We start from the raw sequence: 12,538 nt of genomic DNA, 5'->3' as shown, positions 1-12,538 counted from the left end.
CATCAGTAAGTCTTCTACATACAGATGACTTACTTGTAAGTCTTCTACGCGAACAGATTTTGAAAAAAATTCAAATTCGTACCTTCAACTAGGTGAGATGACTTTGTTTGCACACAGGGTCTTCTCCAACCACCCAGAACCTCAAACGAAAGCAACCGTAAGTCAAAACGAAAGAAATATGGCTCCAAACAATTTTGAATCAAAAGCTTCAGTTTTTTGGATGAATATGGAGAGAAAGTGAAAGAAATGTTGTTTTTAGTTCATAACAATTGAAACAGAGAGAGTGTAAAGAGATTTACGTGCATTAAAGGGCATTAAAAGCTCCAAACAGTTCGTACAAGGTTGTTCCCACTATTCATGGCAGTGGCAATATTGTAAATACTTGAAGAAAATGAGGTTGAGACAGTAAAGAAGCCATTTTCGAAAAAAAAAAAAAAAAAGGGTTAATGGCATTTTCGTAGATAAAATGCAGATGTGGGGTTAAAAACTCAAAAAAAAAATGAGTCAAAAGAAAATGTTAGTTTTCTGTTTGAATTCAAGTTTTGAGTCACTTTTGCAATAAGCCCATAAAAAAATTTGTAATAATTAAGTGGTTAAAGTCAGTATTACCTTTAATGAATTTTATATATAATTAATTATATAATTAAAAATATTTAAATAAGATAATTCTTATATATTGTGTTGTTATCTTAAAATTTATTTTTCAATTATAAAAATATAAAACATATAAACTATTAATATTTAAATATTAACCAACTAAAACCAGTATGTATAAATATATTTTCTAAAATATTTATAATATGTGAATGTTTTCTTTTAAAATATTAACACAATTATAAACATATTATTTTAATGAAATTTTTTGTCATATATTTGATGTTTGATTTTTTTTAAAAACATAATTAATAAATTACCGTGCTGACTTTTGAATTAATAAAATATAAACTAATAAAATATTTGTAAGATGATCAAGCCCGCCCTTGCGGGCAAAACACCTAGTAATAATATTAACCAATAACACCATAGCTCATATAAAATTAAATATCATAAATTCAATACAATGGAGAAAAATGTATATTTTCATAAAATCATAAAATTCAATACAACGAAGAAAAACGTTTATTTTCATAAAATCATAAAATTCAATACAATGAAGAAAAATGTTTATTTTCATAAAGTAATAAAATTCAATACAATAGAAAAATGTAAATGTATATTTTCATAAAATCATAAAAGACATGTTTCACAATGATATTTTCATGTTCTCGACAGTTTCATGAAACAATAACTGAGATGCGAACTTGAAAATCCCACCATGGTACAAGGAACTCAAGTTTGTTCTTCTTGTTCTTGCGTGTTTGGTACTATCCTCTTACAATAATTTAACAGCTTTTTAATCATTCAGACAACAAACAGAAACTATGAGAGGAGATAAAAAAAACCCATACGGATCAATACAGATAAGCTAAAGTACAAGAGCTTGATGGTAGATCGAGGGAATTGCTTTCATACGATGGAGTCATACGATGGAGTCATAGTCATCCTAGGACAGGATCGAAAGGTGAAAGGTCGTCCATCACAGAGAATTCGATTTCCTGTTCGGGATCGTGTGTTTTGGTGATTATTGTTATGTTCCCTAACAATTGTACCCTGCTTCCTCTGAAACTAAAGAGGGGAGGCGCTTGACGGTCAATTACCACGTCGTGTCGATTGATTTTCTCGAGGGTTTCTCGTGATAAGATGTTGGCTACGCTTCCAGAGGCGACAAGGATCCTTGAGAAAGCTACGCCAGCGAGTTCTAATGTGATGATCAGAGTGTCGTCGTGAGGTGTGTTGAGGTTAGCGTTTTCGTATTGAGAGAAGGTTATCGTGCTGAGAGAAGGTTATCGTGCTTCTGCTCGAAGCCATTTTCTCTGATCGACGATCCTCCTCCCGTTTCGAGAGCGGAGCGGGGCGATGTTTCCGGAATTCTTAGAGGTTGCATAATCGTTTTGATCCCGATCTGTCGAACTCCTGTCTGGATTGATTAGAATCCATAGTCGTGATTAGAAATCCTAGATCGGATTCTTAGAAATGACGTTTTTATTTATCTTCCCCACAGTCAGCGCCAAAATGTAGATCCTAAAATCTAGACTAAATATTTGATAGTGTTTGTAATGTAAACTGGGAGTGAAAAAATATATGTAGACAACTATACCCTTAGAACACAACGATGTAATCGGAAATCGATTGACAAAAATGGACTTTTATTAGTAAGAGATCGATTACAAAGAATAGAAATGAAGTCGAATACTAGAAAGGAGATCGAAAAAGATCAAACTCGAAACAAAGTAAAAAAAAGGTCGATATGTGTAGTGTGCTCTCTCTAGGGTTTTCGATGTATCCTCAAAAATGTTGATCTCTTTTTTCTTTTATAGTTGCATCTTCCACTTTTCTTGTAACCGATCCCGCTATCTCCGATCCTCCTGAGACTCCATCTCAAGCTAATTACTTATTAACAGGCTCTTCGTTTCGCGGCCCATTCGCTTGATGTCAACCCATAAATCGAAATGCTCATAATTGGGTCCAACAGACGTGTACTCAGCTTCCTCCACTATAAATAAGGCATCCACTTGCTTTGTATAAACGATGACTATCAAATGAAATAAAAAGAGCAATCTGCCTTTGATTTAAAAATAAGTGGGGAACTGGAATCGAGGGGCGAAATGGCTAGGGCTTCAGAGTTCGGTGATTAACTGCTCATTAGGCCTGTGTGGCTTCTCGGTGTGATTACAATCGGTGAAGGATTCGGCAATTTCGAAAGAGATAACCGAAGAAGAAGTAGAAGAGATGATGAATCGAGCTCGTAAGAGGAAGGAGACCTCTCTTACCGAAGAACTTCGCGAGCTGGAGCTATTAGAGGAAGGGGAGATGGTCGATATCCCAGATCTTGAGATAGATGACCTCATCGAAGAAAACTCGCTTAGCGTCATCGTCAGATGTCTTAACCCAACATTTCACAAGGTTGGTGGTTTGGTAAAAGCTCTTCCTCCCATCTGGGGTATGGAAGAATCTGTAAGGGGAAGAGGAGTTGGAGAGCAACGGGTTCAGTTCATCTTCCAATCGAAGAGGGATCTCCAATACGTTCTCAACAAAGGCCCATGGTTCGTAAACGGGTGGATTGTAGCTATAAGCCAGTGGTCACCTAACCCAGGACCAGACTATCTCTGTAGAATCCCATTTTGGATTCGTATCAGGGGCTTACCGATTCACCTCCTAAAGAAGCAGGCGGTAGACTGCTTGATGGGTCCCCTGGGGAAAGTGGAAAAAGTGGAGCTTCACGCGAAGAACTCTAACTCTGTAGAGTATGTAAGAGCTTTAGTGTGGATAAAGGCTGATGAACCGTTGCAGTTCCGGAGAACGGCGAGGTTTAAGTCTGGTGAGGTAGTACCTACAGAGCTTGAATACGAGAAACTGATCAAAGTATGCTTTACTTGTAAGAGGCTGACGCACGATCAAAACATCTGCCCCCTTATGCTGGAAGATGGAAACAAAGAAGCACAGAGTATAAGCAGAAGTAACCCAATCTCCAGAGCGAGGAAGCCTAATGGTGACAGAGCAGAGGTCGTAAGGAAAGAAGATACCAACAAAGCTAAAACTATTCGATCTAAAGCTACTCGTAGTCTGGAAGAGGGTGGAATGCAAGGTGGAGGTGCTCAAAAGAATGCAACACCTCACGACAGAAAGGGCAAAAGAATAGCGACCAAATCAGCTCAGGTTTGGAAAGTAAAGCCTAGTCAGGACTCTGATCACTCCAAAGGAGGCTCATCCAGAAGCATGGAGATCTCGAACTATCAAAGTCCACAGGGGAGTTATCCAGGAGAAAAGCGAAGAGGAGAGGGACACAAAAGAATAGGGTCTGATACTAGCCAAACCCCTTGCTCGGTTTTTAACCGTTTAGGATGGTCTGTGGAGGTTGCAGCAAGCCAGAAAGAAGATACAGGAACACAGCTGAAATCTCCTGGTAGTCACGGCTCCCTCAAAAACTCTGAGGATAAGAGACAGGAGAATGATTCAAGCCAGGGCAGCAAAAGCTCTCCATCTGTCTTCGAAAGATTAGGCTGCTCAACGCCTAATCTTAAGGAGATGGCAAGCACGGAGGCTGACCAAAGTGGGGCAAAACGAAGACGCCTCAGTCGAAGTGATGAGAGGAATCCCAAGAAACCAAGAATGGGAGGAAGATTGGGTTCTGTTACCCCACCATCGGTGTTCCAGAGATTAGGATCACACGGGTCTAAAGAAAAAGGTTCAAGTGATGGAAAGTCGAAAGACAAACAACATTCTGCTCTTGTGGCAGCTACCGTTCCCAGTCATTCTGTTCATGGAATAGTATTGACAAGTGGAAAAATTGTGGAAGAATGGTTGATGGTTAATTTCAACCCTTCAACCCAAAAATGAGAATTCTGAGTTGGAACTGTCGGGGGCTGGGGAATACCCCGACAGTTCGACATCTACAGGAGATATCTGGTCAATATCTACCTGAGATAGTATTCCTCAGTGAGACCAAAAAGAAACGATGGTATCTAGAAGAAGTAACGGAGAAGCTTGGATACCATGGGTTAAAAACGGTTGAACCTGTAGGCAAGAGCGGCGGCTTAGCTATGATGTGGAAGGATTCATGTCACGTTGAAGTGAAGCAGGCCAATCGACGAATGATAGATGTCAAGGTTCAATGGCAAGACAAATCTTTCTTCTTCACTGGAGTGTATGGAGAACCTGTTAAGCACAGAAGAGGAGAGGTCTGGGAAAGATTGATGAGGCTAGGAGAGGATAGAAAGGAACCATGGGTGCTGTCTGGCGATTTTAATGAGATGGCTAGTCAGACAGAAAAACTTGGAGGTGCTCAAAGAATGGAAGAGGAAGGAAGAGACTTCAGAATCATGCTTCAGGCATGTGGTCTGTTGGATATTAAGCATCTTGGGCACCAATTTTCTTGGTATGGAATCAGGAACGAAGAAATGGTGCAATGTAGGTTGGATAGGACAGTTGCAAATCTATACTGGAGAGACCTGTTTCCATATGCAAAGGCGAGATATTTGAAAAAGATATGCTCTGATCATAGTCCGGTGCTTACAATGCTTGAAGGTCACCTATGGAAGAAGAAGGCTGGATTCAAGTATGATCAGAGATGGATTCAGAGAGAAGGGTTTAAGCAGACAGTGGAAACTAGCTGGAAAAATTATAGTACAAGTCAAGGGGGGCTTATGGCAAGAATAGCTAGCTGTCGGAAATCTATGTCAGAATGGAAACGAAGTGCTAAACCCAACTCAGCGGTTAGAATCCAAGAACTACACCACAAGCTGGATCTAGCAACCAGAAACCAATACACCAAGTCTGAGGAGCTGATCACCTTGCGCAAAGAACTCAACGAAGAGTACTACAATGAAGAGATTTTTTGGAGACAAAAAAGCAGACTTGATTGGTTAAAAGCGGGAGACAGGAACACTCATTTTTTTCATGCGGTCACGAAGAACAGGAGGGCGCGCAACTGTATTAAGAGCTTGATCGATGAGGAAGGAAAGGAGTGGTTTGAGGAGCCTGATCTTGGAAATGTGGCAGAAAAATACTTCTGCTGTTTGTTTGCCACAGAGGATGTAGGAGTGGATCTTGAAGAATGGAATGATATTCCAACTCTTGTAACCCCTGGCCAAAATGAAGAGCTGCTAAAAGAGATCACGCAAGAGGAGGTGAAGAGAGCTGTATTTGAGATTAACCCAAGTAAATGTCCCGGTCCTGATGGCATGAGCGGATTTTTCTACCAGCAGTTTTGGGACTCTATTGGAACAGAGGTTACAGAGATGGTCCAGAACTTCTTTACTCATGGAACATTGGAGGAAGGAATCAACAAAACAAACATCTGTTTGATTCCAAAGAAATTAAACTCAACATCCCTAAAGGAGTACCGGCCGATCAGCCTTTGTAATGTGGTGATGAAAGTAGTCACTAAGATACTTGCTAAGCGGTTAAAGAGGGTCTTGCCTACGGTAATCTCTGATACTCAAGCAGCATTTGTAGAAGGTAGACTCATCTCTGATAATATCTTGGTTGCTCACGAACTACTACATGCCCTGAACTCCAAGAATAAATGCTCGGAAGAATTCATAGCAGTGAAGACAGATATATCTAAAGCATATGATGGAGTGGAGTGGTCGTTTTTGGAGAGGGCGATGGGAGCTTTGGGTTTCTCAGAGAGATGGGTTCAGTTGATCATGAAGTGTGTCTCCTCGGTGCACTATCAAGTTTTGATAAACGGAACCCCGTATGGAGATATCAAGCCCTCACGAGGATTACGACAGGGTGACCCAATATCACCATACTTGTTTGTGATATGCACTGAGATTCTGGTACAGATGCTGAAAAGAGCAGAAGAGAGAAAGCTTCTAACCGGTCTTAAAGTCGCCAGAAGTGCACCAGCAGTATCACACCTCTTATATGCTGATGATAGTCTATTCTGTTGCCGGGGAACAGAAGAGGAGCTCAACCAGCTGGTTCAGATCCTAGAAAAGTACAGCCTGGCCTCTGGACAAAGAGTAAACTACCAAAAGTCTAGTATCTACTTCGGTAAGCATATGTCAGAGGATAGAAAGGAACTCATCAAAGCTAAGTTAGGCATACAGGAAACAGGAGGGGAATGAATTTATTTAGGACTCCCTGAGTCGTTTGGTGGTTCAAAGGTGTCCATCCTCAACTATCTAAAAGAAAGAATCAACCAGAAGGTTCAAGGTTGGCAGATGAGATTCCTATCACCAGGTGGAAAAGAGGTTATGCTAAAATCTATTGCTATGGCACTCCCTACATATACGATGAGTTGTTTTCTACTCCCCAAAACGCTATGCAAGAAGATAGTGGCAATTATTGCTGATTTCTGGTGGAGGTCGAAGAAAGAGAGCAAGGGGATGCACTGGAGGAGTTGGGAGTATTTAGCCAAGCCGAAATCAGTGGGAGGTTTAGGCTTTCGAGATTTCGAGGCTTTCAATCTAGCACTGTTAGGGAAGCAACTATGGAGAATGGCAACTCACAAAGACTCCCTACTGGCCAGAATCTTCAAGAGTCATTATTTTGCAAAATCAGACCCCTTCACAGCTACTCTTGGATCAAGACCTTCATATGCTTGGAGGAGTATTCACTCAGCGTAGAAATTGATGAAGCAAGGAGTTCGGGTGGTTATAGGAAATGGCCAACAAACCAATTTGTGGCAGGAACAATGGGTGAAGAGGAAGCCTGCTAGAGGGATCCAAACAACACGAGCATCACTTGGAAATACCTTAGTACACTTACCATCAGAAATGAAGGTGAAGGATCTGATGATAAATGGTACAACAGAGTGGAATATGGACCTCATACAGGCGGTGTTCCCAGAGAAAGAAGCACAGTTGATCATCAATTCAAGACCAGGGGGAACTAACTGTGCAGATAACTATTGTTGGGATTATACAAAGACAGGTCTATACAGTGTCAAATCGGGGTATTGGGTCCAAAAGAACGTAGTGGAAGGGAACTTGTCACCAGTACAGGTTTCTCAACCGAGCTTGGATTCTCTGTATCAAATGATTTGGCAGGCAAAGACGAGCCCGAAAATCCACCACTTCATGTGGAGATGCTTGAGTGACTCGTTACCATCGGCAGAAATCATGATGAATCGCCACATTGCAAGAGATGCAAGATGTTCACGCTGTGAAGCTGAAGTGGAGTCAATTAACCATATACTCTTCCAATGCCCCTATGCTAGACTAGTTTGGGCTCTCTCCCCGATTAAAGACCCTGCTGGTGGCGTTATGGCTCACTCCCTGTTCTCGAACATCTGTCATGTGCTGAAGAACCAGCAGTATGAAAATGCAACAGGTGAGCATATCGAATTGGGCCCTTGGATCCTATGGAGACTGTGGAAGAATAGAAATGAGTTTCTATTTAATGGGCGCGAGTATGATGGAGTCAGTACAGTCACAAAAGCCATTGAGGATGCAAGAGAATGGAAGAGTAGAAATGAGGCAGAAGTTAAAGTGGTTACAGCCCCATTCATCCCCTCCAGACCTCAGACATGGAAACCACCAAGGGAACATTGGATAAAATGTAATGTCGACGGGTCCTGGTGTCAGAAAGAAGAAAGCGGAGGTATAGGCTGGATTAGCAGGGATCAAGAGGGCAAATTGATATGGGTAGGGGCAAGAAAACTGCAGGGTTTGGGGTCCGCGATAGAAGCTGAGGCAGAAGCCATAAAATGGGCGGTCAAAACGATGGTAAACTTTGGTTATAAAAAGGTGATTGTGGAGTCTGATTCGCAGGTACTGATCAAGATGTTAAAGGGAGAAGAACCACAATTGCCTATTTTGCAGCCAATACTTCAGGAAATCACTCAAACTCTCACTAGGGCTACCGATTTTGAGATGAGATATCATTCAAGGGAAGGAAACAAGGCAGCAGATAGGATAGCAAAGGAGACTTTTTCATTCTTGAATAATGTCCCTAGGTTATATTCTATAGTACCAGTATGGTTGAAGTCTATTATGGAGACTGAAAAATCTAGTGTATGAAACTTTCAAGGTTTATAATCAAAGTTGATGCTGAGCAAAAAAAAAAAAAAAAACATCATCTCTCTCTTATTTTATAACCAGAAAAATATATGTTATAATATACTAATAAATAAATTCAATCTCACCTTTTATTTTATACAATAGATCTTTTTTGGTCCAAAATAGCTTGATCTCTTACAAACCAAAATAATGAACTAAATATAATTTGTTTCAAATAAAACTAGATGTAAATGTAATTTGTTCCAAATAACGAACGTTTGCATGTAGTTATTCCATCTAAATCAAAAAAATTAGAAACCAAAAAAGGGAACTAATAAGTTACAAAAAAAAAAGGGAACTAAATGGCTGAATTTCTAAATAAGAAAGATTAAAGAAATGAGCTAAAGCCGCCTCCAAGTCGTACTCTCGGCAGAAACACTGTTGATGCCTTTAAGCATGGACAATAGCTGAAGCCAATAGCCTGCAAAAAAAAAAACACACACGCACATAAGAGAATACTTCACTGTTTTGTAGTTGCCAAATTCAAATCTCAAAAAGAAAATTTAAATGGTAACTTCACATACCGGAACGCTGAGTAGTAATCCACAGTCATTGACCAAGACAAGTAAGCTTCTTCTTGCAGCGGCAGGGATAGATTTTAACGACCTGAGAGCTTTGTGCGAGGACGAAGTAGAATGATCTCTGCTTGAGGATCTTGAAAGCTCAGCTAGATAGAGCCAGTCAGATTCAACCATGTGTCGAACCTCCATAAACGTAGCCGTTCTCACCGGGCACTTTCCGCAACATGCTTCATCACATTGATGGTTACTCAAGTCCCACCTGATGAGAAACCGGTTCATGAAGTAAAGATCTTTCCCTGGCAAAAGATGGACTTTATCAGAGGCCGATGCAATGCTGGTTACATTATCTTCTGACTCATCCACCGGTTTCTTGTCTTCTTTTTTAGTTATGAACCGATTGGTTTCATCTCTCTGCAGTAGACCAACGGTTGTATAGGTTGATTCGCTTAGAAGATTGAGCTCTCTGGCTTTACTCAACACGGATTCAGATGCAGCATCCAAAAACTGGACATTAAATACTTTGTTCTGGTCTGAAAAAGATTTTGCAGCTGATATGATCTGTCCAAGGTCATCAGATGTGGGTCTTTTCCTAGCTTCATTGAAGGAAATGTTCAAGATCTCTTTCTTTGACGGTAAAGAACTGTCAAGAAAACAGGAGACTATAACTTTGGTACCCTTTGAACCTGGAGCTGGACTAAGGTAGCAACCAGCAGCTGTAAGAGATGTCTGAGCAAACGTTACTTAAAATTAGTTACAGATCAAAAAAATCTACAGGAACAGACCAACATTAAAGAGATGATTACCCGGCATGGAGTTGCGCGGATGTAGTTCAAAAGCAGCTTCAGAGTGTTTCCTCTGATTGGTCTCTGACGTTGAGAGATAAACTGAAAAATTCAAAAGATCAACAAGAGTCAAGAACATACCTAAAAAGGAAATAGCTATACCAAAGAAAATGTAAACTACACCTGCAGGACTGCAGTGAGATACTTTGAGAGACAAATGTCTTTAACTTCTGTAGGGTTTAGTCTCTCTAGATCAAGAACAGCATACCCTTTCTGCCAATTCCAACATAAAAACACACAGATGGATTTTCACTCTTAACCAAGTCAGAAACTTACATAAGATAAGAGCTTAAAGTGTGAAATGGTCTTACATCTGTCACGGTTACAGTCTGTTTAAGTAAGTCTGTACAAACTTTATCTACAAAAGAACGTGTTCTCCGACATTCAGAAATAACTGCTTGAAGCTCTGACTTAAAAGTATCTAACGAACAAACAAACAAGATCCTACATTAATCACATATTGCTGTTCAACAAACAGGTCTAGTTTGATGTTCGATGATAGACTTGCCTGACTGTAGATTTCCTATTGAAGTTCGGATCCTATTCCGAACAAACAACTGACTAAGATTAGTCGGATCTTCAACCCAATCTTGTCTACCCCATTGACATATCTGCTTATCAACATTACAGAGTTGATGATTACAAAGCTATAAACTAATTTTTTTCAGAGTTTCTAGAGTTTGGATTGAACCTTGTACATGTCTTCTTTCCATAAATCAAGCAAAGGACGCACTAAGATAATAGATCTGTTCTTCATATGTTTTACATCTAACTCCAAATCCTGGGAGAAAATCTCAGAAGCAAATGATGTACCAGCAAGTCCAAGAACGCCGCTACCACGAGATAACCTGAGAATGAATAACTCAGCCTGCATCCAACTTGAGACAAGATTCATGAGAATAATCAAATACTTAAACAATTTTAGGTATCACTATAAATTCTAAAAGCAACCTTTAGTCAGTCACCTGGTCATCTGCATGATGAGCTATAAGCAAGACCCCAATCTGTTCTCGAAAACAAACACTCGAAATCATTTGATACCTATCAACAGCGAATTTTTAACATGTGATGATGATTCAATCGTCTTTCGTCGTTCATATAAATGAAGAGTTTCCAGTTTGGTGTGCAGAGTCTAGTATAGATGAAAAGTTTCCAGTTTGGTGTGCAGAGTCTATACGAGTCTGTTTTGTTGATGACAAAAAATAAAAAATAAAAAAGAGAAAAGGCTAACCTCATATCACGAGCTGCTTCTTGCAAGTGACCTTGCTTTGGTCTACCATTAACCCAATCACAACGACCAATCTCACATCTGATTCCTATAAAACTTCCCACAAGTTACCAAAACGAAGACAAGACTCAAAAAATGTTCAAATACTTTCTTTACCCATGTCAGAAACTCTGGAGCAGACAAGTTCAGCTTCGTCTTTACTCTCTTGTCGTAATCCATGATCCACAACAACAGCAACAAGTCCATCGATGAATCCATCTGTCTTGTTAACACCACTCGACCCTTCAGTTTTCCATTTTGCAGTTAGAACACAAAGCGCCATGCTATCGGGCCCACCTGAAACACCCAAAGCTGGAGGAGAGACAACTCTGTTTGTAACAATAAAGAAAGAAAAAAAGAATTGAAATTTGGATTCAATTAGTTAGAGATACCAATTCGGTGATGAGGTTTGAGTCCAGCCATGGCCATTCTTGTATTGAAAAGCTCCTTGTACTTGGTTTCATCGGGGACAGAAGAGAGGTTGTTACAGAAGAGTCGTGAGAAGTTTTGGCGGCGGGGTTGGATTGGAAAGGAAGCGAAGAGGGTTTTAGGGGAGAAGGAAAGTGAAACCTTAGAGAATGAGATGGAGAGCAAAGTCGAAGACTTTCTTCCATTGCAGCAGCGTAGTGTTACACCTCGCGCCATTAACGGACCAGAGGCTTTAGCTAGGTGTCGCTTCGAATTAAGTAATTTCGCTTTTGAAATTTTGATTTTGTGATTTGTAATTTGTAACCAGTAAACTATCTAGGTAATAATCAGAGAGAAGAGAGTAATATGATTATTTGAAACTATATCCCCTATATAATAATCATAGAACTTTAAAACATTTTTTTAGCCATTTATTATCACGGTGGTTCTTATAATCATTAGAAAAATATGTTGGTACATCCTAATATATATCACTTTTTATTAAACTAATTATTAAATTATTTATTAGTGTATAAAAAAATATTCTTAATTTTTTTTAAAATAAAAGTTACGGAATTACCTAATATGATTAACATATATATCACAATCAATGAATTATGAATAATAATGAGTTGATGATAATTTATTTATCTTTTCTCATTTTGTTTACTTTTATATTATTAAAATAAATTAAACTATCACATCAATTATATAATAAAAAATTATATTTTTTCTTATATGTTATATTTTGATTTTTTTAAAGAACTATAAATTACTAAAATTATCAAATATCTCATTTTAAAAATTTTGTGATCAATGAATGAATTATATTTTTGTTATAACAAGATATAAATAACATAAAATCATATGAATATGAATTCTCATAATATA

General features: G+C 39.1%; 1 protein-coding gene across 4 annotated transcripts; it reads right to left on the bottom strand.

Moving 5' to 3' along the window:
* Positions 1-8,744: 8,744 nt before the first annotated feature.
* LOC108857248 (uncharacterized) lies at positions 8,745-12,015 on the bottom strand. 4 transcript variants are annotated; one of them, XM_056986701.1, is made up of 11 exons: positions 11,632-12,015; positions 11,357-11,536; positions 11,204-11,288; positions 10,938-11,013; positions 10,664-10,840; positions 10,481-10,583; positions 10,284-10,393; positions 10,096-10,185; positions 9,934-10,014; positions 9,134-9,856; positions 8,745-9,030 (listed from the first exon to the last, which is right to left on the bottom strand). In XM_056986701.1, the coding sequence occupies exons 1-11, from the start codon at positions 11,882-11,884 to the stop codon at positions 8,938-8,940; spliced, it is 1,971 nt and encodes a 656-aa protein (XP_056842681.1). In that variant the 5' UTR covers positions 11,885-12,015; the 3' UTR covers positions 8,745-8,937. The 4 variants fall into 4 exon arrangements, with proteins under 4 accessions (XP_056842681.1, XP_018486710.1, XP_056842682.1 ...); XM_018631208.2 differs by having other exon boundaries at positions 11,357-11,551; positions 11,632-12,014; XM_056986702.1 differs by lacking the exon at positions 11,632-12,015 and having other exon boundaries at positions 10,664-10,850; positions 11,204-11,499.
* Positions 12,016-12,538: the final 523 nt, after the last annotated feature.

The sequence above is a fragment of the Raphanus sativus genome, chromosome 5 (genome assembly GCF_000801105.2).
Source record: "Raphanus sativus cultivar WK10039 chromosome 5, ASM80110v3, whole genome shotgun sequence".
NCBI classification, from domain to species: domain Eukaryota; kingdom Viridiplantae; phylum Streptophyta; class Magnoliopsida; order Brassicales; family Brassicaceae; genus Raphanus; species Raphanus sativus.
Note: the sequence above shows the minus strand (reverse complement) of the source record. Positions and strands in the feature narration are given on the sequence as shown.